Source organism: Paramormyrops kingsleyae, chromosome 14 (genome assembly GCF_048594095.1).
Source record: "Paramormyrops kingsleyae isolate MSU_618 chromosome 14, PKINGS_0.4, whole genome shotgun sequence".
Taxonomy (NCBI): domain Eukaryota; kingdom Metazoa; phylum Chordata; class Actinopteri; order Osteoglossiformes; family Mormyridae; genus Paramormyrops; species Paramormyrops kingsleyae.
The window spans coordinates 1,065,276-1,085,383 of record NC_132810.1 but is presented as its reverse complement, the minus strand read 5'-3'; the positions used below and the strand labels follow the sequence as shown (position 1 = coordinate 1,085,383).

The 20,108-nt window shown below is 43.9% G+C and overlaps 2 protein-coding genes and 1 long non-coding RNA gene across 8 annotated transcripts in view; 1 reads left to right on the top strand and 2 right to left on the bottom strand.

The window, feature by feature from the left end:
- Nucleotides 1–11,314, bottom strand: part of kif26ba (kinesin family member 26Ba) — a 101,364-nt gene extending 90,050 nt beyond the window's left edge. For 4 of the 5 annotated variants that reach the window (XM_072699017.1, XM_072699018.1, XM_072699019.1 and 1 more), the window contains exons 1-2: nucleotides 10,783–11,306; nucleotides 10,224–10,613 (exon numbers count right to left, since the gene is read on the bottom strand). In XM_072699017.1, coding sequence (XP_072555118.1) covers nucleotides 10,224–10,613; nucleotides 10,783–10,842 — 450 coding nt within the window. In that variant the 5' untranslated portion in view covers nucleotides 10,843–11,306. Of the gene's footprint in view, nucleotides 1–10,223; nucleotides 10,614–10,782 lie in introns of all 5 variants that reach the window. The other variant, XM_072699020.1, reaches the window with a different exon arrangement.
- LOC140578389 (uncharacterized) lies at nucleotides 8,867–15,355 on the top strand. Of its 2 annotated transcripts, none has more exons than XR_011982526.1 (3): nucleotides 8,867–9,052; nucleotides 10,212–10,471; nucleotides 13,440–15,355. It is a non-coding gene; the product is annotated as an uncharacterized lncRNA (long non-coding RNA). The 2 variants fall into 2 exon arrangements; XR_011982527.1 differs by having other exon boundaries at nucleotides 10,212–10,573.
- efcab2 (EF-hand calcium binding domain 2) lies at nucleotides 11,914–19,729 on the bottom strand. The gene is made up of 7 exons (XM_023838758.2): nucleotides 19,699–19,729; nucleotides 18,623–18,707; nucleotides 18,255–18,327; nucleotides 15,868–15,947; nucleotides 13,461–13,503; nucleotides 13,249–13,315; nucleotides 11,914–12,650 (listed from the first exon to the last, which is right to left on the bottom strand). The coding sequence occupies exons 1-7, from the start codon at nucleotides 19,721–19,723 to the stop codon at nucleotides 12,535–12,537; spliced, it is 489 nt and encodes a 162-aa protein (XP_023694526.1). The 5' UTR covers nucleotides 19,724–19,729; the 3' UTR covers nucleotides 11,914–12,534.
- Between the last annotated feature and the right edge of the window lie 379 nt (nucleotides 19,730–20,108).

Genomic DNA, 20,108 nt, shown 5'->3' with positions numbered 1-20,108 from the left:
GACTTTCTCAATTCCAACTGCAATACAATCTCCAAACATGTCACTCCAAAGCACGAAAACAACTCAGACGTTTTTAAATCTCAGTGCTGAGTATGAAAGGTCTGATGTCTTTAATGCTGTTATTGAGCTGATGTCAACCCAGGAAACAGATGGATTGCGATGAGAAGAGCAATCAGTGGAGGATGAGGTGAACGGCTGCGGTGACCCATGACGGCTCATTAAATGGCCTCTGCTTGCTTTGGCGTGTTTTCCCTTTAACATTCCTACTATTACACAAATTCACATAAACAGAAGATAGAGAACCTCGAGTCAATTCTAGGAAAAGCTTTTTTTTGCATTTAAATGTGTAAATGATCATTTACAATGTTTTCTCTAAGTGATTATGTAGATGTTGGGCCAGCTTGGTAGAGGTTTGTCAGACAGGCAGAGGTTAAGGTGGTTTGTGTGTCCCGGACAGAAAGAGAGAACGGGAAAAGCACAGCTCTCAGTTATCTTAATGCCCACAACCCCACAAATGAGTAAATGAGAAACTCCGCCAAACCTCCTCCAATGGCATGCCAGGGTATAGCCTGCATGCCTTGCATGGATGACGACACAAAGCTCTACAAGACTGAGCTAAGCTGCCATAGACATAAATCCTCACCTGCCTATCAGTAGGCTAAAGAAATACCGGCTAACATATATGATCAGGATGCAGGCACTGCACATATGCTCCTGATTTATGAAGCGGTATCAACCTGGGATTGAATCTGGGTCGCCACAAACTCTAACCCAACTACTAGGCAAGAGGATTAGCCTGCTGAGCTAATGCTCCAAGCAAAGGGCTACCTCTCAGCTCACACTGTGACCCCGGGGAGCTAAGTCACTGCGGTGCGGGCAAACACAAGCTCAATGAGGTCTTTGTCCCCTGATATAAAAAGCGGTCTTCTAGGTCTTTTGTCCTCTGCTTTAGGTTCTATGTTTAGAAGATGTTGTGTAGCACTTCCTCTGATGCTACTTACACTTGTGTCTGGTTATTTACTGGAAGAGCATTAAAGCTGCACTTATGCTGCACTCCCTGTAACAGCTGTATGGTAATAATGAGCTATCTGCCAGCACTTTGGATAAAAGCATCAGTGAAATACATAGATGTAAATGTAAGTGAATGCTATAGAAGTAAGTTAGGCAGTAGCTTTACATATGGGCATCAAATCGTCCGAAAAGCTATCCTTCACCATCTTCCCAACATGATGCGTAAGTCCAGTGGACTCCACTGGGACTCCACTGGGACAGTGCACTGTCCCATCTGTATCTTTGCTGGACCTACAATTTCCTGCCACGGTATGACTCCGTAAGCAGCTAACGCAGTGTGCGTGTTTCCAATAAGGCCCATCACCTTCATCCACAATAGAAAGCCTGTCTCCCAGACACAGACTTCACATTCACATGCTTACTAGGGTGGTTCCAGAAGCACAAGGACAAAATTGTCCATCGTCCAGCTACCTAAATAGCAGGCTAAAAGCTAGCACGTTGCACGGCTTGATTAGACACACATGGGGAGCGATGCAGATGGTATCTTGTCTTCCCCCAGCAATCCTCTGCTAATTATTCTCATCACATCACCCAACAGTTTTACTTTGCAGGACTGGAACAAAGCTTGCATGAATACTGATCTGTATTAAACGGCGTTTGAATTTAACAATATGCAGTTCTGCCATGGCTTCAAGCCAGAGGCTGTTACCGTTGTTGTCCATGAGTAAACATCTGAACGTAATCACTCAAACCTTTCTTCTGATCCTTATTTGCGTTCCTGTTTAGTGTCCATTGTACCAGCAGAAAGACAACACAAGCTTCACTGTGTTCAGATGTATTCTGTGTACTTGTACGACTTGCAAATATTGTACAAATAACCAAATAAATATTCCTGATTAAAACCTCAGGATGTGACTTCGTAATATATCTCTTACATTTTAGAGATATATTAGGTCATAATGTTTGTTTCCATTACATTCAAACTCATTTTTTAATATGAAAGACTACATGAGGTTCTTTAGCAACATGAGGTTCTTCAGCAAGGGAGAGAGGGGCCTAAATGGTAAGAGAACCGAAAAAAATGCATTGTTAGGGACCGTGGTCAGACAGTAGAACAATGGGGAGACATTCTGCAGAGCAGCATGGTGATCTGCTGGCCCAGCTGCCTGGTCTCCTCTCCCTGGTTGTCTTTCCCTGGTCTCCTCTCCCTGGTTGTCTTTCCCTGGTCTCCTCTCCCTGGTTGTCTTTCCCTGGTCTCCTCTCCCTGGTCGCCTCTCCCTGGTCTCCTCTCCCTGGTCGCCTCTCTCTGGTCTCCTCTCCCTGGTCGCCTCTCCCTGGTCTCCTCTCCCTGGTCGACTCTCTCTGGTCTCCTCTCCCTGGTCGCCTCTCCCTGGTCTCCTCTCCCTGTTCTCCTCTCCCTGGTTGCCTCTCCCTGGTCGCCTCTCCCTGATCTCCTCTCCCTGGTCGCCTCTCCCTGGTCACCTTTCCCTGGTCTCCTCTCCCTGGTCGCCTCTCCCTGGTCTCCTCTCCCTGGTCGCCTCTCCCTGGTCTCCTCTCCCTGGTCGCCTCTCCCTGGTCGCCTCTCCCTGGTCTCCTCTCCCTGGTTGCCTCTCCCTGGTCGACTCTCTCTGGTCGCCTCTCCCTGGTCTCCTCTCCCTGTTCTCCTCTCCCTGGTTCCCTCTCCCTGATCTCCTCTCCCTGGTCACCTCTCCCTGGTTGTCTTTCCCTGGTCTCCTCTCCCTGGTCGCCTCTCCCTGGTCTCCTCTCCCTGGTCGCCTCTCTCTGGTCTCCTCTCCCTGGTCGCCTCTCCCTGGTCTCCTCTCCCTGGTCGACTCTCTCTGGTCTCCTCTCCCTGGTCGCCTCTCCCTGGTCTCCTCTCCCTGTTCTCCTCTCCCTGGTTGCCTCTCCCTGGTCGCCTCTCCCTGATCTCCTCTCCCTGGTCGCCTCTCCCTGGTCACCTTTCCCTGGTCGCCTCTCCCTGGTCGCCTCTCCCTGGTCTCCTCTCCCTGGTCGCCTCTCCCTGGTCTCCTCTCCCTGGTCGCCTCTCCCTGGTCGCCTCTCCCTGGTCGCCTCTCCCTGGTCTCCTCTCCCTGGTTGCCTCTCCCTGGTCGACTCTCTCTGGTCGCCTCTCCCTGGTCTCCTCTCCCTGGTTCCCTCTCCCTGATCTCCTCTCCCTGGTTCCCTCTCCCTGATCTCCTCTCCCTGGTCACCTCTCCCTGGTTGTCTTTCCCTGGTCTCCTCTCCCTGGTCGCCTCTCCCTGGTCGCCTCTCCCTGGTCGCCTCTCCCTGGTCTCCTCTCCCTGGTTGTCTTTCCCTGGTCTCCTCTCCCTGGTCGCCTCTCCCTGGTCTCCTCTCCCTGGTCGCCTCTCCCTGGTCTCCTCTCCCTGGTCGCCTCTCTCTGGTCTCCTCTCCCTGGTCGACTCTCTCTGGTCTCCTCTCCCTGGTCGCCTCTCTCTGGTCTCCTCTCCCTGGTCTCCTCTCCCTGTTCTCCTCTCCCTGGTCGCCTCTCCCTGATCTCCTCTCCCTGGTCGCCTCTCCCTGGTCTCCTCTCCCTGGTCGCCTTTCCCTGGTCTCCTCTCCCTGGTCGCCTCTCCCTGGTCTCCTCTCCCTGGTCGCCTCTCCCTGGTCTCCTCTCCCTGGTCGCCTCTCCCTGGTCTCCTCTCCCTGGTCTCCTCTCCCTGGTCCCCTCTCCCTGGTCTCCTCTCCCTGGTCGTCTTTCCCTGGTCTCCTCTCCCTGGTCGTCTTTCCCTGGTCTCCTCTCCCTGGTCGCCTCTCCCTGATCTCCTCTCCCTGGTCGCCTCTCCCTGGTCTCCTCTCCCTGGTTGCCTTTCCCTGGTCTCCTCTCCCTGGTCGCCTCTCTCTGGTCTCCTCTCCCTGGTCGACTCTCTCTGGTCTCCTTTCCCTGGTCGCCTCTCTCTGGTCTCCTCTCCCTGGTCGCCTCTCTCTGGTCTCCTCTCCCTGGTCGCCTCTCCCTGGTCTCCTCTCCCTGTTCTCCTCTCCCTGGTCGCCTCTCCCTGATCTCCTCTCCCTGGTCGCCTCTCCCTGGTCTCCTCTCCCTGGTCGCCTTTCCCTGGTCTCCTCTCCCTGGTCGCCTCTCCCTGGTCGCCTCTCTCTGGTCTCCTCTCCCTGGTCTCCTCTCCCTGGTCCCCTCTCCCTGGTCGCCTCTCCCTGGTCGCCTCTCCCTGGTCTCCTCTCCCTGGTCGTCTTTCCCTGGTCTCCTCTCCCTGGTCGTCTTTCCCTGGTCTCCTCTCCCTGGTCGCCTCTCCCTGGTCGCCTCTCCCTGGTCGTCTTTCCCTGGTCTCCTCTCCCTGGTCTCCTCTCCCGGGTTGCCTCTCTCTGGTCTCCTCTCCCTGGTCTCCTCTCTCTGGTCTCCTCTCTCTGGTCTCCTCTCCCTGGTCGCCTCTCTCTGGTCTCCTCTCCCTGGTCGCCTCTCTCTGGTCTCCTCTCCCTGGTCGTCTTTCCCTGGTCTCCTCTCCCTGGTCGCCTCTCCCTGGTCGCCTCTCCCTGGTCGCCTCTCCCTGGTCTCCTCTCCCTGGTCGCCTCTCCCTGGTCTCATCTCCCTGGTCGCCTCTCCCTGGTCTCCTCTCCCTGGTCGCCTCTCCCTGGTCTCCTCTCCCTGGTCTCCTCTCCCTGTTCTCCTCTCCCTGGTCGCCTCTCCCTGGTCGCCTCTACCTGGTCTCCTCTCCCTCGTCTCCTCTCCCTGGTCGCCTCTCCCTGGTCTCCTCTCCCTGGTCGCCTCTCCCTGGTCTCCTCTCCCTGGTCGCCTCTCCCTGGTCTCCTCTCCCTGGTCGCCTCTCCCTGGTCGCCTCTCCCTGGTCTCCTCTCCCTGGTCGCCTCTACCTGGTCTCCTCTCCCTCGTCTCCTCTCCCTGGTCTCCTCTCCCTGGTCGCCTCTCCCTGGTCTCCTCTCCCTGGTCTCCTCTCCCTGGTCGCCTCTCCCTGGTCTCCTCTCCCTGGTCGCCTCTCCCTGGTCTCCTCTCTCTGGTCGCCTCTCCCTGGTCTCCTCTCCCTGTTCTCCTCTCCCTGGTCGCCTCTCCCTGGTCTCCTCTCCTTATACCTCCCCAGCAGCCTTTTTATGGTGCAGCTCTTGCCAAGCATAACGGCTGTGGGAAGCCGTGGGCTTCATTAAGCAGGACTAATTAGAAGTTCTGTTCTTAATACTGCTGGTGAAGAGACAGGAACGCAGAACCTTAGCAATTGGCAGCCAAACCACAGTGATTCCTCCATCCTCGAAACACACGGCAAATTTTCCAGGTGGATCGGAAAAATAATTCCAGTCTCTGTAGTGATTGCCAACACAAACATGTCAACGTATAGAACAGTGTTTTCTTCCGTTTAACCTAACATTACAATTAATTGTACAATTAATGATTTTCAATTACTAGTATTTAGCTAGTTTCAGCAATTCTTTTTTTATTCAGTGACAGTAGCTATTTATTTATTTATTTATCATGTCATGTTCATATTTGACTTACGATCATAACTAAAATATTTTCAACTTACAATGCGTTGATCAGAATGTAACCCCATCGTAAGTCAAGAATTATCTGTTTTAAATTCAAGAGAACCCTCCCTTAGGCCGACAGCAGTGAGTAGATTTTACCGTAACATCAAGTTCCTTATGCTTCTTCAGCGTGCATTTTCCTCCAGGAGTTACCCTTTCACCCTGCCCCAGTGACACATTTCCCCAGCACCCGGAGACAAAGCAGATGCCAGCCAGAAATAAACAGCATCTAGACCTTGAGAAGCCCAGAATTCAGCTAGCATCAGCATTAAGCCCCACCATACACCGAGCGCTCCATACTGATGAAGTGACCTCTTTATATGATAATGTCTTCCCCAGCTCAGAGACATAAAGAGCACATAAACGTGAAATATCTATGCTGATCACATCAGTTTCACGTTAGTGCTGTATCGTGGCCGTGGCAGCATAGCCTGTGATGCATGAATGGAAACAGGTTGCAATTCTCTACACTGCCCTGGGTACTAAAAAAATTGCAAGCCTCCATGGGATCCAGTTTCATTGTCAGGTGCAAGACATGCCATCAGGGATTCAACGACATCTGAGTGAATTTCTGACCACTGCGATTTCTGTTGCCCAGTCATTCTGCAGGGTGGACTCTGTGCAGTGGTATGGCGTTATTAGCTGGGCAAACAAAACTGGGCATTAAAGGAATCCTACACTAATTTATTTTGCAGATTGCATTTACCTTTCTTTTGAAAGAGGAGTAACTTACAAAATATGTAATAATTATATTCCAACCATCCATCGTTTAGGTGCTTATCCTGGACACTGGTGCTTGTTTTATTTTGCAAATATATCTATGCCTTTTTTAAAAATATGTTAAAGTATTTATTCAGCACTCTACCACAAAATCCATTACAGTGTTTCCTAGATGACACTCTTATGCAGATCGGCATTTAATCAAAAACATTAACACCACTATTATAATTTAGAAGTTGAGTTGAAAAACTGACAATATATTTTAAGTGGCAGAGGGTATGATGTGGGAGACTTTGGCAGAGAAGGGAAGCGATGCATAATGTCAGATAAGCTAAGAAAGAAAAGGTAAGCGTGATATATTCAGCAGAAGCAGAAGGTGCCAGCTTTGCTCCCCAGAACCAAGTACCTCTATAAACCTGCCCCCTTCACTGAACCCCCCCCCAACCTTCCCTCATGCCCCGTGTCTTCCTCACTCTCTCATTCCGATCCCATCACCAGTGCCGTGACTTGTAATAAAAGGTGTAGGTTAACATGATGCACAAAACGGGAGCCAGGGCTGAACCAAGTCTAAGATGGAGGGGGGAAGGGGGGGACACAGGGGGAGGTAAGAAAAAAGCATCTGTTTGCCAAGCCCTGAAGAAAAAGGCCATTTCGTTTTATACTAAGCTGCTCCTGGTGCTTTTATGAGTTTTTTCCCCATCTGTGGACTGGAATTAAGGTCAGAAAAACACAAAGGTAACAAAAAAAAAAAAAACAATCTGCAAAGATGAAAATACCTCTCACTCTGTTTTAATAATGTCATTTACTTCTGCATGCAATCAATACTTTCTCCAATGTACAGGAAAATGATGCATTCCAAAGGTCATGATTTACATACGATGAAAGCATTCCGGATCTTTCCGTCAGAGCCAAAATGAAGCTGCCGTGATGAAAGCAGAAACGATGTTGTTTGAATAATTACCTGAGCCCCATACCCCCCCGCCCCCCTCCCTACACATCCGAGAGACCTGATACCTTGGCACAGCATCTCCACTGTGTAAAAGGAGGCTCAGGAACGTTCAGGATAATCAGCGAACGGCTGCCTTGATGTAATTACGAGAGGCTGACTGTAGATACCATCACCGCTGGCACACCGTGCGGGTTGAAGTGAGGTCACTGAGTTCCAACACAGTCATCTATGCCATCATTGTATGGGCCTCCATTTTTTAACTAGGGCAGTGTTTCCCAATCCGGTCCATGGGGACCCATAGACAGTCCACATTTTTGTTCCCTCCCAACTCCCTGTAAGACAGTCCACATTTTTGCTCCCTCCCCCTCAGTAAAACATGGACTGCTGGCGAGTCCCCAAAAATCAGACTGAGGAAACAGTGAACTAGGCTCTTCAACCTGAGAAGGACACATTCTGGCCCCAGCAAGACCCAATCACCTATTACCCTTCGTGCTACAATGCAAACACCAGCAAGATGTGCCTGACATAGGGGACACACTGCATTCTGCCACATGTAACACATATGGAAACCACACAGATTCCTAATGTACGCCTACTAGAAAAGCATAGAACAAGTCTACGAAGCAAGTAACTATACAACAAAAAAGGTTTCACTGCCCTCCAGTAATAAATAACTTCCTCCAACTGAGAAAAAAATTTTATATTCCAGCAACCCCCAAGGACTGGGAGCACAGCTACCACTTCGTTCTTTTTCCCAACCATTTCAGATTTCCGATATTAAACAGGCATCTATTTCAGACTTACAAAGAGAAAATAAAAATATTGAAAGGCACTTCCGTTTGTAGAGTCAGGAAAACCAAAAAAGGCTATTTCATTAACATCCATCCATCCCCATTATGGCACGAGTTAATAGCTCACAACTGATCCACAACTATGCTAGACCATTTTGTTTTCAAGACATGAGTTTTACTTGAGAAAACCTGGCTTACCCGCGTCGAAAATACTTTAAATAAACCCCCTTCTCTAATCTTTACTGATCGAGCAGCAGCTCATTAATCAAAGCAAGATGATACGGTATCTGATTTACAATAATTGCCCTACTGAAATTCTTGAAAAATGAACTTACATTTAGGTTCCCTAGCTATTTGTAAACGCCTCTGGAATATCTCCCGAAAAGCACATAAGCTAAATTTACATCATTTTGAATTATTTTTTTTAAATCTTATTTCATTCTACGGTCTATTAATGTACGCAAATGTAAAACTACTGGAAGTAATCGGCGGCACAACGCCCCCTATCTGTACAGCAACGAACTGTTTTCAGGTTGGGCTTGTCCACTCTGCAATGCAGCAACGCGGCGCGCCGCGATCGGCGGACAACGTCGATTGAGGATCAGTTGTTCGGAAAAAGAAACATTAATTCAGTAAAAAAAAAAAAAAAATACAATCAGCATCGAACATTGGGAAGCTCTTATCGATTTTCACACAAATATGTTATATGACTATATGCTATATGTGGTAAAGTTTTTACAGTGTGACACATTTCATCTATGCGAACTCCTGTGTTGTTCAATAAAAGCAAGTTCATACCCTCTGCACAAAACATGCCGACATCAATGGGTGTTTTGCATATTTCCTTAATTATATCATATACTATTTCGGGACATCTTGCACTGACATCAGAAAACTGGTTCTTCAGTTCAGTTCCCACGCTGGTGCGTGCGTAGTCAAGTCCTCTTCCAGGGGTAATAAAATACTAAAAACAGGAATATCTATGCATGTACAAGATCTGGTGTTTCGGGATCATCGTCAAAACGAGTGTTTGAATAAAACAACAGTAACTGGTAATAAGGTCAAAGCAGCGGTCTAGGTGAGTGAACGAACATTTAAATGTTGGCCGAACAATCGCAGTGCCTGCTATTCGTGACGCAGCGCCTTAACTGGAATTCCAAGGCAGGCAGTGCCCATAGCGCCCCGTCGTCGTTATAACTATGCCTTTTACAAACCGATTCTTGTGCACTATTCTAACCGGTTTCCTTTCTTGTCCTCTGCCGTCCCATTCCTCATTGGTGTTACGGCTACACTTTACCATTTGTTACCAATTAACCCCACGCCCCTGAATGCATTCGTCAGCAAAGACAGACTAACGGCAACGTACGGGTGGTAGCAGAAGTACAATAAAATGTGTAAGATGTTTGTGATTACTGCATTGTATTTTATTAATAACACAGAAAAACGACACGGCTAGAAATTCATTATCGTGTTTCTGCGGTCAGTGTGTTTCTCAGCCTTTAACAAAACCCAAAACCCTTACATGGTACACGATAAATCTTTGTTTATGAATTTTAAATATTATTCTACAATATATTTTTTAATGAATAAACAATTTTAAAACGATCTTTTATCGGTAAAATTGGTTTCATACATCTTTCTGGGATCTTTGTAAACGTATATCAAACCTCTACCTATGTACACAGAACAGGACTGAATAATCAGCGAGAAATAGTGTGGTTGGTGAATTATTGGACAACCTTTGTTGAATGGACTGGATTTTTAGTGATTAAAAAAGAAAATGCCTGTTATTTAGTAATGTTTACAGTAAACTCAAAATCAGATTTGTGAATAAAATGAGAGTATCATATTATGTAGCTTAATTCCTGGACACCTTAATCGGATGCTTAAATGTTCCTACAGAACTCCAGAGATCCATATGTAGTCAGTGTTTTGTGTATGTGTAGCCTGAATATAATAGACATCTTACAGCATGTTGTTTAAAAGGTGAAAAACTTTTTCACCACATGCAGCTAAATAACGTCATGCGTTGTTCACAAGCAAGAACCTGGTAAAGTTTGTTTGGACTAAAAAACAAATCAAATGTGCAAGGTCTCCTATAACAATAACATATTTTGCGCACACCGCATGGGGATAAAACTTTTTGTGCCATTTGGGTTTTAGTCAGTAAAATACAGTTTAATGTGTCTTCAATGGAAAACAAGATAAATGCAAATAACTGTTGCTTCTGTTTTCAGCGAGGCACCTACCTTGCCGGAGAAAGGTCCGGGAATTAGCAATTTCAGCGCCTGACGTTTAAGCTCCACCAGGCGAGCGTTACAGTTCTCGCACCAAACTCCACGATCAGACCCCGGCGAGCTCCCACTTCCCGAACCAGGTGATCCGGTGCCGAAACCTGGCGAACCTCCGAGGGATCCCGGTGAGCCTGTGCCGATACCCGGAGACGTGGTACCAGGAGAGCCCGAGAATGACCCCGGAGACGAAGTGCCAGATCCAGGTGAGGGTGTTCCGGACGAACCAGGCACAGAGCCGGCACCTTCGGGGGCAGGACGACTGCCAGACCGGGATTCCTCGTACGCTTTGCGGTACCACGTCTCAGGTGAAAAAGAGGCTGATTTGGTCGGAGAAGCATCTGTCATCTGTTGAAAAAGAAGTGCATTTCCTTACACATATATCGGCATTTAGCATTTGAACAATACTGTTCATGTGTAACAGTTTATTTGTACTCATAAGTGAATATTATTTATCGATGATGATGATAACAACAATAAGAACAATAATAATAATAAATCATTGAATCAAACGTACCCCATATTTGCGGCTTCTGGTCGTCACAGACCTGTCTTTATTTCCAGTAAGAGAAGTCATGTTGAAGGTTAGGGAAAGGGAGAGGGGGAAATAAAATCTTTATTGTTTACATCCAATAAAAAAATGGTTTTAGTCAATCCCACAACCTTCAGTTCAGTCGTGAAGAAGCACGGAAGGATGCAAGGCAAAACCTACATCCAACTGAAACCCTGGAGGTTAAAAAAATGAATAAAACGGCTTAAATAGTAATTCCACTTGCTCTACTTTCGCAAATTTCCGAACAGGAATTAGATCCTCAGTCTCCTTCTGAATGGCACGACTTTTAAAATCCACAATAAAAGCGTGTTGGTTTAGCTGGCGGAAAAATATGTTTGCGCGTAACCAACATCTCACCAGAAATACAGTGAATGACGGTGTGCATGTGAGAGCTGCGCGCCGTGGAGGTGTCGGACAGGCAGCCCTGTAGCGGCACTGCCCCTGCACGCCCCTCCGCCTACCTGCCACTTCCCGGAGGCTTCGCGACTCCAACCGAAGCCCCAAAAAACAGAAGGATCTGCCTGTGGGCGGATCTTCTCGGCCCTCTCTCCGATTCAGCCAATCGGAAGCAGTATCTAAATGAGTGACGTGGGGGTTTAGTTCAGCTAAATTGAAGAATACGAAATCAAATTCAAGTTCCCGTGGCATCTTTGCAACATAATTAAGATATAAGTAAGCGTTAAATTCCTATTTCTAGCCTTTCTTGTTATTTCAAATGTAACCTATTTGACGAGCGTAAAATGTTCCTTTTAACAAGTATATTTTTTAATTAATACGTTATGTCACCCTTTGAAGAACGAAAAGAATTTTGATAGATGTCAATAATATTAAGATGCATACTATATTAATACTATTAAGGAGTTACATGTATAACTTCAACGATTGTTCTCGTTACTTTGCTAAACTTACTTTAAGATATTAGGTGTTTGCACGGGAAACTAGCGCCACCTTTTGGTGCAGATATTAAAATCGATGATTTTCTTCATATGACAACGTCGGATCAAAAAACAAAATTTCATATTCATATGTTCTGTTGCTGAGGGCACACTGAATCATTGATAATTATAACAATTAACATGAATTATTACACAAACATTGTTATAGTAGATTTTTAATAGGCATTTTGCTTGAACCACTCGCACTTGTCCTGGTGCTGTAAATACCATATCTTGTACTTTACAAACAGCTGCATGCTTTCACAGTAATCTCTACCCCTACGGCGTGGAAGTCCTGGATCTGCCTGGGAAAAGTGATGTTGATCATGTGGACCAAATTAACTTAAGTTTAAATCAGTTCAGTAGTGAAAATATGTTATGCTGTGCAGATATTTGTCTGGGGATACACACACACACACAGAGTTAGGTCGGTGCTTGAAGTGTGAAAAAAACAAGTGCCCTTTTCACTCGCTTCACTACCGATAGAATATGAGAGGTGCTAATATGCAAAAAAAAACTTCCCCGGTACAACATTGAAGTTAGAGAAAAACAAAAAGGTACCAGCCCGCTTCAAGCACTGTATGTGTGTGGATTATGTTTATACTACATTGTGGGGACCAAATGTACCCAACAATGTGGTAAAAACCTGTTTTCTGAATGGACATAAATCGAAAGGCGTGTTGTGTCGGTTAAAAATTGTATTTCTGCTTTCTCAGGAGACATGCATGCGTTCCTCGTCATCCGCTGCTGTTGTTGCACAATAAGAGTGAAGAATCTGTAGCTATGTTTCCTCAATAGTCATCATGCTAACAAAGTCTTTGTAGAATATAACGTTTTTGTCAGGATCCAGGGCAGCAGAAAACATTTCCTCCATCTCCTCCCGGGTGAAGGGCTCTCCTAAAATATGGTGCAAAACGAAATGTTTCAAAATTAGTATATTACAAGAAAATTCATTCACTACGCTTCTTACGGTTTCCGTTCCCGATTATGTGAGTGAATTACCACAAGGGGGAGACAAAATGACGAGTCAATTTGACGTAATTCATTCTGAGCAGTAAATTAGTATTTTTATACAGAAGGTACTAAATTTATAACCTTTCAATGTCCATCCCTTCTTCTTTACCAGTTCATCAAAGAGAAAAACACAGATTGTATTTTATTTTTTACAAAAATGGAAAATTTAGGAATGACACAAGGTTCCTTAGTATGGCAGGCAGGTAAAGGGTTCATTCCATAACATCATTTGGCATGAAGTTTATGTACTTTGGAGCTGAAAGAATTGTTACATAAAGGGTTATCTATTCTTTCTTTCAAGGGCCAGTTTATATACAGTACACATGCTTCCATACGCATTTAAACTGGGAACTTCACACAAAACTAAATAATCTCTTACTACAAAACAGGCCCAATTGGGAGACTATTATTAAATATTATTAAATAAACTCTGGCGTGGACAACTGCAATCATCACCTGGACCAAGGAAAATTCATTTTACCTTCTTGAGTTAGATGTTTTTTAAGTTCCTCTGGTTCCAAGAAGCCTTTCTTTTGCTGATCCAAAACCTATTAAGAAGTAACTTACAGTAATGTACAGTGCTTAAGTTTACATGATGCATGTAATTTGGTCAAAGTTGATCAAGAGAAGCTGTTAGAGAAGAATATTAATATTTGTTATGTTATTTTTCAGGATTTGTCCTGGAGGACTTACCTCAAAGGCTTGCATGAGAAGATGTTCAGGGATGGGACAAAACCTGCAGAAGATGATTCTGTAAAGTTCTGTGTTTCTTCCTTTTAAAAATATTCTCTGCACACAAGTTCATTGCACTCTCCTCCTCATGAAAGTGATTGAATTGCATTAAATAAGCAATAAGCAACACTAGAATAATTAATAGATCGATAATAGGAATCAAACCAAACATTAATCACATACGTTGTTCTTATTTATCAAACAACTTACTGCACTTGTGTGTATATATATATATACATGTATATATATATATATGCATATTTCATTCTGTAATCTAGAAGACTAGGACCACAATACATGCAGAATTTTTCACAATAATCAAAATACAATTTAATGTGGTTAACAGTCACTTTAGACCCTGCTTAGCTTCAAGCAACCATATTTTACCTTTGCACATTAAAAACATGAACAGCTGGTTTCAGGCCCCAAACTGATATTTTTTTGGTTCCCCGAAGGAATTATTATATCGGCTACTAAAGATAAAAATAAGTTCACCTTCGAACTTTAATCTTCCGTGAAAGCAACTCACCTTACTAGTTCTATGAATTCGTACAATCTACAACCTACCTGTCAAGTACATATAATGACACCTGACTTTTTCCTCATACTTTCAATTTCTTGGAAGGGTGCTACTCTGAAGGTAACAAAATCACGTTTGAACTTCGTATCAAAGACTGAAAATGCAAAGACCTGCTACACCTTTCAATGCTTTGCAGCTGCATTACTCTCCCCCATGAAATGCTCTCACATACCTGCATATGAATGCAAACTCAAGTGGAAACCTTTGCAATCTATTATGACTGCTATGTCCGCAAATGGACGGCCCACTATGGGGACGTTTTTAAAAGGTCAGCTTTTTTCAAAGATTTAAAAGCAAGATTTTTTTTACATAATCCTCAGAGGACCAATCAATTCAAGGTGAAGAAGTGTCCGAGAGCATAAGCGGCCTGAAGCAACATTCAGCTGTTCATGAAATCTGTGCACTGTCCCATCTCCACCACTGTCTTCTGCTTTCTCACCTCCCATTAGGGATAAACAAGTTTCCATGTGATCCCTGCGCTCCAAAAATAAGGTACAAGTGTTGCCAGGTAACTGTTTTCATAGCAACAGCAACACATGATAAAAAACTTATTCTGAAATAATGTGAAATATTGCTACTGGCTTCTGAAATATCATGTATTCTCCTTAGTAAGTAAATGATGGCATCCTAATGGAGTGGAATAGAATATCAATAAATATTCATGAAATATGAATGAACATTAAGAGAAACATGTGAATGATAAGGGAACACAAAGATTTCAGGTTGATAGGTTAGAGCAACAGCTGGCCCACAACAAAGCACTAGCATGAGTGTGTAGTAACTAAGTGTGGTGTACAGACTCCATCAAATGACGGGTCCTATTTTCAGAAGTGTGTACTTTGCTATGCTCTGCACTGTGTTGTTTCTCAGTTAGACATCCTTGTGAAAACACTTTGCAAATGATCTCGCTGGCGTCGTCAGGTGCCTGACGGTATCAGCCAGCAATGGAAGAAACACAAATTATTGCAGAATTTAACACAAAGAACACTGCCATCATACGATTTTACTGAACTCTACAGTATTCTATATCTGAACTCTATATCTGTTATATTCGGAAATAGCTACTTTAATTCCAGAACGAATAATAAACTGGTTATAAACACTTAAATAAAAATAGCGGAATTGTGGAAATAAGTTATCTGTAAAGGTTTTTTTTAATTCGGTTAAGACCATCGAAATGCCAATACAATTCACCTGCTACCTTGCTGTTGTACCTCTAGTCACTGTCATTAATAGGCATTGCATTTGAACAATATACTTCTCTCTTGCTTTGTCACTGCAGATTTTTTATTATGTTTTATGAGCCATAAGCAACAAGTACATTACTCATTCAGCAACTACTCAAATGCTTCCAATTCACCTCATATGCACACTTCCCAATCCATACAACAAAGGTTGGATCTACGTCCTAGCAAGCAAATCTGACTGGCCCACCTCAAAACGCAACCAATCAAGGCCAGTCTTCTGTCTTCTAGCTACGATTCAGGTTTTTTTCAGTAAGTGACTTTGGTTGACATGCATTTCTTGATCCCTTGGTTGTGTTTAAATGTCATCAGACCTTCTGATGTGAGTACTTATGTTTTAAGTAGCTTTTATTATTTTGGATGGGAAGGGAGAACGCACTAGCAGGACATGTATGGGGATTCTTCTGTGGTTTGCTTGCGCTGTGTCTTTTGCCAGTTGTAACTTTATGGGACCAATCGAATGAGCTATATTAATGTCATCTTAGGAATTAATTTCTTTCAATTCGGGAAACTCCATTTACTGTAGTCAAGCACCAGTACTCACTTGCGTTCCATTAAAACCTTTGTCATCACTGGGAGAAACTTCTCGAAGTGTATATAGCCAGTGGGCTCCTCTTCCTCAACCTACACAGTGATTAAAAGACACGCTGTTTAGCTCAATTTAATACCATATTTCATACTTTCCAACAGCCTGTTATGTCATCCAAAGTTCCTAAGACCCCGCCTAGAATATTGTGTGCAGGTTTGGTTACCATACCTTAAGAAGGACATTGCTGCTTTAGAAAGGGTGCAACGTAGGGCTACGAGAATGATTCCTGGTCTTAGAGGAATGTCTTATGAGGAGAGGTTAGCTGAGCTGAATCTGTTTAGCCTTGAGCAAAGGAGACAGAGGGGGTCTATAGGATTCTAACAGGTCTGGATGCTCTTCAGCCAAATGGCTATTTCACTATTAGTTTAAATACTAGAACTTGTGGCCATAAGTGGAAATTAGCGTGAGAACATTTTAAAATGGATTTGAGGAAACACTTCTTTACACAGCGTGTAGTTAGAGTATGGAATAGTCTTCCTGTTAGTGTAGCGGAAGCTAAAACCTTGGGTTCCTTTAAATCAGAGCTAGATGAGATTTTAACGACTCTGAGCTATTAGTTACGTTCTCCGCAAACAAGCTTGATGGGCCGAATGGCCTCCTCTCGTTTGTAAATTTCTTATGTTCTTAAGTCCCCAAATTAGGGTTATCCTGCTGAAGTTAGGGTTAGGGTTAGGGTTAGGGTTAGGATTAGGGTTAGGGTTATAGAATTTATGTCTTTTTCAGACATGAATACTTGTTATTATGATAGACTAAGTCCAGGATAACTGGATCCACAGCTTAGCTCTGTTTAATAGGATATTTCATATTTTCCAACAGCCTGTTGTATCACCAAAGTCCCCAAATTAAAAAAAAGTGAACACATCAGTCTAAGTCAATGTTCAATCAAAAACAAGCTAAATAGCTCATTCAGATTTAAACAGGAAACAATGTCCTATTCCTTCAGTGTTTTTGCTCAGCAATCCATCTTATCTTGAAACCATCATAATAATAAGAACATGAATTAATGGCTGTCTAAACTATCCATTTATAATCAGCGTGTCTCTCTCTGCACATACTTCTAGGGCTGAAAACAATACTGGTGACTATTGCAGCAAATATTTTATTTTGAAGCAAAATATAATATATATTAAAGCTGTTTATTTTTATTTCTATCTTAATTGGCTGTCAGCGTAGTTCTGCGTTTGTCCATCAATCAGAAATAATGAATATACAAGAAACAAAGGGTAAGTGTTATAGCCGGCTAGTCTCACACGATGGCCCTGGCGGATTTAGGTGCGGGCAACGCGGGCACTCGCCCAGGGCAGCATTTTGCCAGTGGTGGCATGGGGCACCCACAAACGAAAAAATCTGTATGGTGACATTTGTGCCACTGGATTCGTATCCTTCATTTGCACGTCATGTCAATGTTATAATGTCACCATGCAGGTCAGTGAGAGCCTTAAGCAGGCTACTACTCAGAAGTATCAGATGGGGAGGGGGAGATGGACACATGATTTTTGTTGGCGGGGGGTGCTGTAGGGGGGGATTTGCCCAGAGTGCCATATAAGCTAGAAACACCACTGAATGATGGAATCAGAGAGCATGTTTAAAAGCAATTTCCATTTGATACAGGCGTTTCTCTATCAGACATTCTCATTCACGACAGGCTGCCCAAATGCCTTGACAGTATTTTTAAATGAGACGCTAGTCACTTGTCTTAGCCAAGCGGAGGGTCTCCTGAGATACCATTTGTCGAGACGCAAATTTGATATGGGGACCACCTCCCACCCTCTACCCCCCAGGGCTAATTTTGTCATCAAGATTTCAAAATACCACGGCAAATATGCACAATATATACATGTATGCATCTGATTACTGGAGACCATATGTAGGCTCCCAGAATCCCTAGAGTCCCAGAACACCCACCCCCTCCCCAAAATGGTCCTCACACACACTGAATTGGTGAGCCTGCTAACTAGTCACCTGCCAACCTGCATAAAATGAGACAGACACATACACACACCCATATCCATCCTACATTGACAAATAATATTTAACTATTAACACTGTATGGTATAACGTGCTATGGTGTTAGGGTGCTCAGTAGTCCAGTGTCTTGCATCGTTTCGTCAGACATCCAGACTCTGACTCTCATCCCTATTCTGCATTTGTGGAGTTGGCAGGTGTTGACCACGTTTCCTCTGGGTACTCTGCTTTATTCCCACAATCCAACATGTAGTTGCGCGTACTTTACAAACTCTAGATGCTAAGATAATGCACTATACCTTATACCTACAGTATATCTTTTTTATCGTGACAGCTTTTTTTTCGTGTTGCATAATTAACCGCTGGTCGCGTCTTACCTCCGCAATTATATCATGCAATTCCCCCTCCGAAGGAAAGCATCCCAGTGACCGTATAATCGTACCAATTTCTCTGTCAAAAACATCAAACATTGCCCAGTATTACATCATTTTCATATTCCATTTTAATCCAAGTGTAAACGTTTGTACCTGTATGTTGATGAATTAGTAGCTCTATCAAATACCATAAGCGGCAGGGTCCTATAGCTAAAATAAAGATATGTTATACTATAAACAGCAACTAGCCTGTGATATATTAATACTTTGGATATATGCTAAAATATAGCCAGATTTCAGTATATCGGAAAAGTCACATCTCACTATATCCAAACAATTCAGCGATCATTTCCTGCTTATTTGTATCTCACCTGATGTCAACTGTCTTGTTAAACTCATGATCAAAGACTTCAAAGGCGTCGGTGATTTTTTTGTGGATTTCAGACACTAGGGCTTCTGAAACAATGCAACATGTACAGTAAACAAACTATGGTTTAACCCATGACACACAGAGTAAATTCACCGCTTGTCCTATTCATGGTCGCCGGGGGTCCGGAGCCGATAGCGGAGGCGACGGGCGCAAGGCACGGAACTACCCAGGATGGGGCGCCACCCCATCGCATCACACTCACACACCGTTCACTGATACATGCACACACACACACACACACACACACACACACACACACACACACACACACACACACACACACACACACACACACACACACACACACACACACACACACACACGGGGTTGTAATTATATCTTTGTGAGGACTCTCCATTCATTTCTATGGGGAAAACTCTAATCCCAACATGAGAGCCCTAACCCAGCCCTAACCTTAACCATAAGTAGGCAAATAAAATATAACACTTTTGGCATTTTTAGTTTTTGATTGCATTCGCAGGTTTTTATTACATTGTGGGGGACATTTGGTCCCCACTAAGTAATATAAACCTAATCCATACAAACATACACGTTTGTATTCACATCTTTGTGTGGGAATTCTCCATTCATTTCTATGGGGAAAACCCTAATCCCAATAAGGACACCCTTAACCCCTACGCAGCCCTAACCTTATCCATAAATAACCAAACAAAATACAAGACTTTTGACATTTTTATTGCATTCACTGATCTTTATAAAATTGAGGTAATGCAAATGAGGACCTGAAAAATGTCCTCAAAAGTAAAGAAGTTCCACCTCACTTTGGGGACCCGAAGGAAACCCCACGACGAAACGGGGAGAACATGCAAACTCACACACGGAACCCTGACGGAGACTCGAACCCTTGTGTGAGGCAACAGTGCTAACCGCCCTCAAAGAGTAAATCATTACAACAAGTTAAGAATTTAACTTATAAGCACAATTGTAACTTATAAAAGTATCCCAAAAGAAACTCGAAGATCTTTTGGAAACTTCGGAAAACGACCGCCACATTACCTGCGCTATCCCTCTCTTCTGCCATGTTTGGTGTCTGTTGTTGCTAGGCAACGGCTTTCAGAAGTCAAAGCGACACAAATTTTATAATTTAAAATTCGGTGATCAGTGGTCATTGTTGACACACCACAGCACACAGTCCACAACAACAAAATGTGTCCTCTGCATTTAATGAGTACACTTTATTTCATGTAAAGAAATAAACAAAAAATGACGCTTTATTTTCAATTTGCACAAGTATAGGTAGGACCTGCATTGGAATACATCTTTTCGCGTAGCCCATCATGACTTTAGCTCTCATCTATGTTTTTAAACAGGAATTGCCTCCTCCTTCCTGAAAATTATTGCAATTATTATGTTTTTCCTGCAAATTAATGTACTGAATGTATGCAATATGCTTATTACAATTTTAA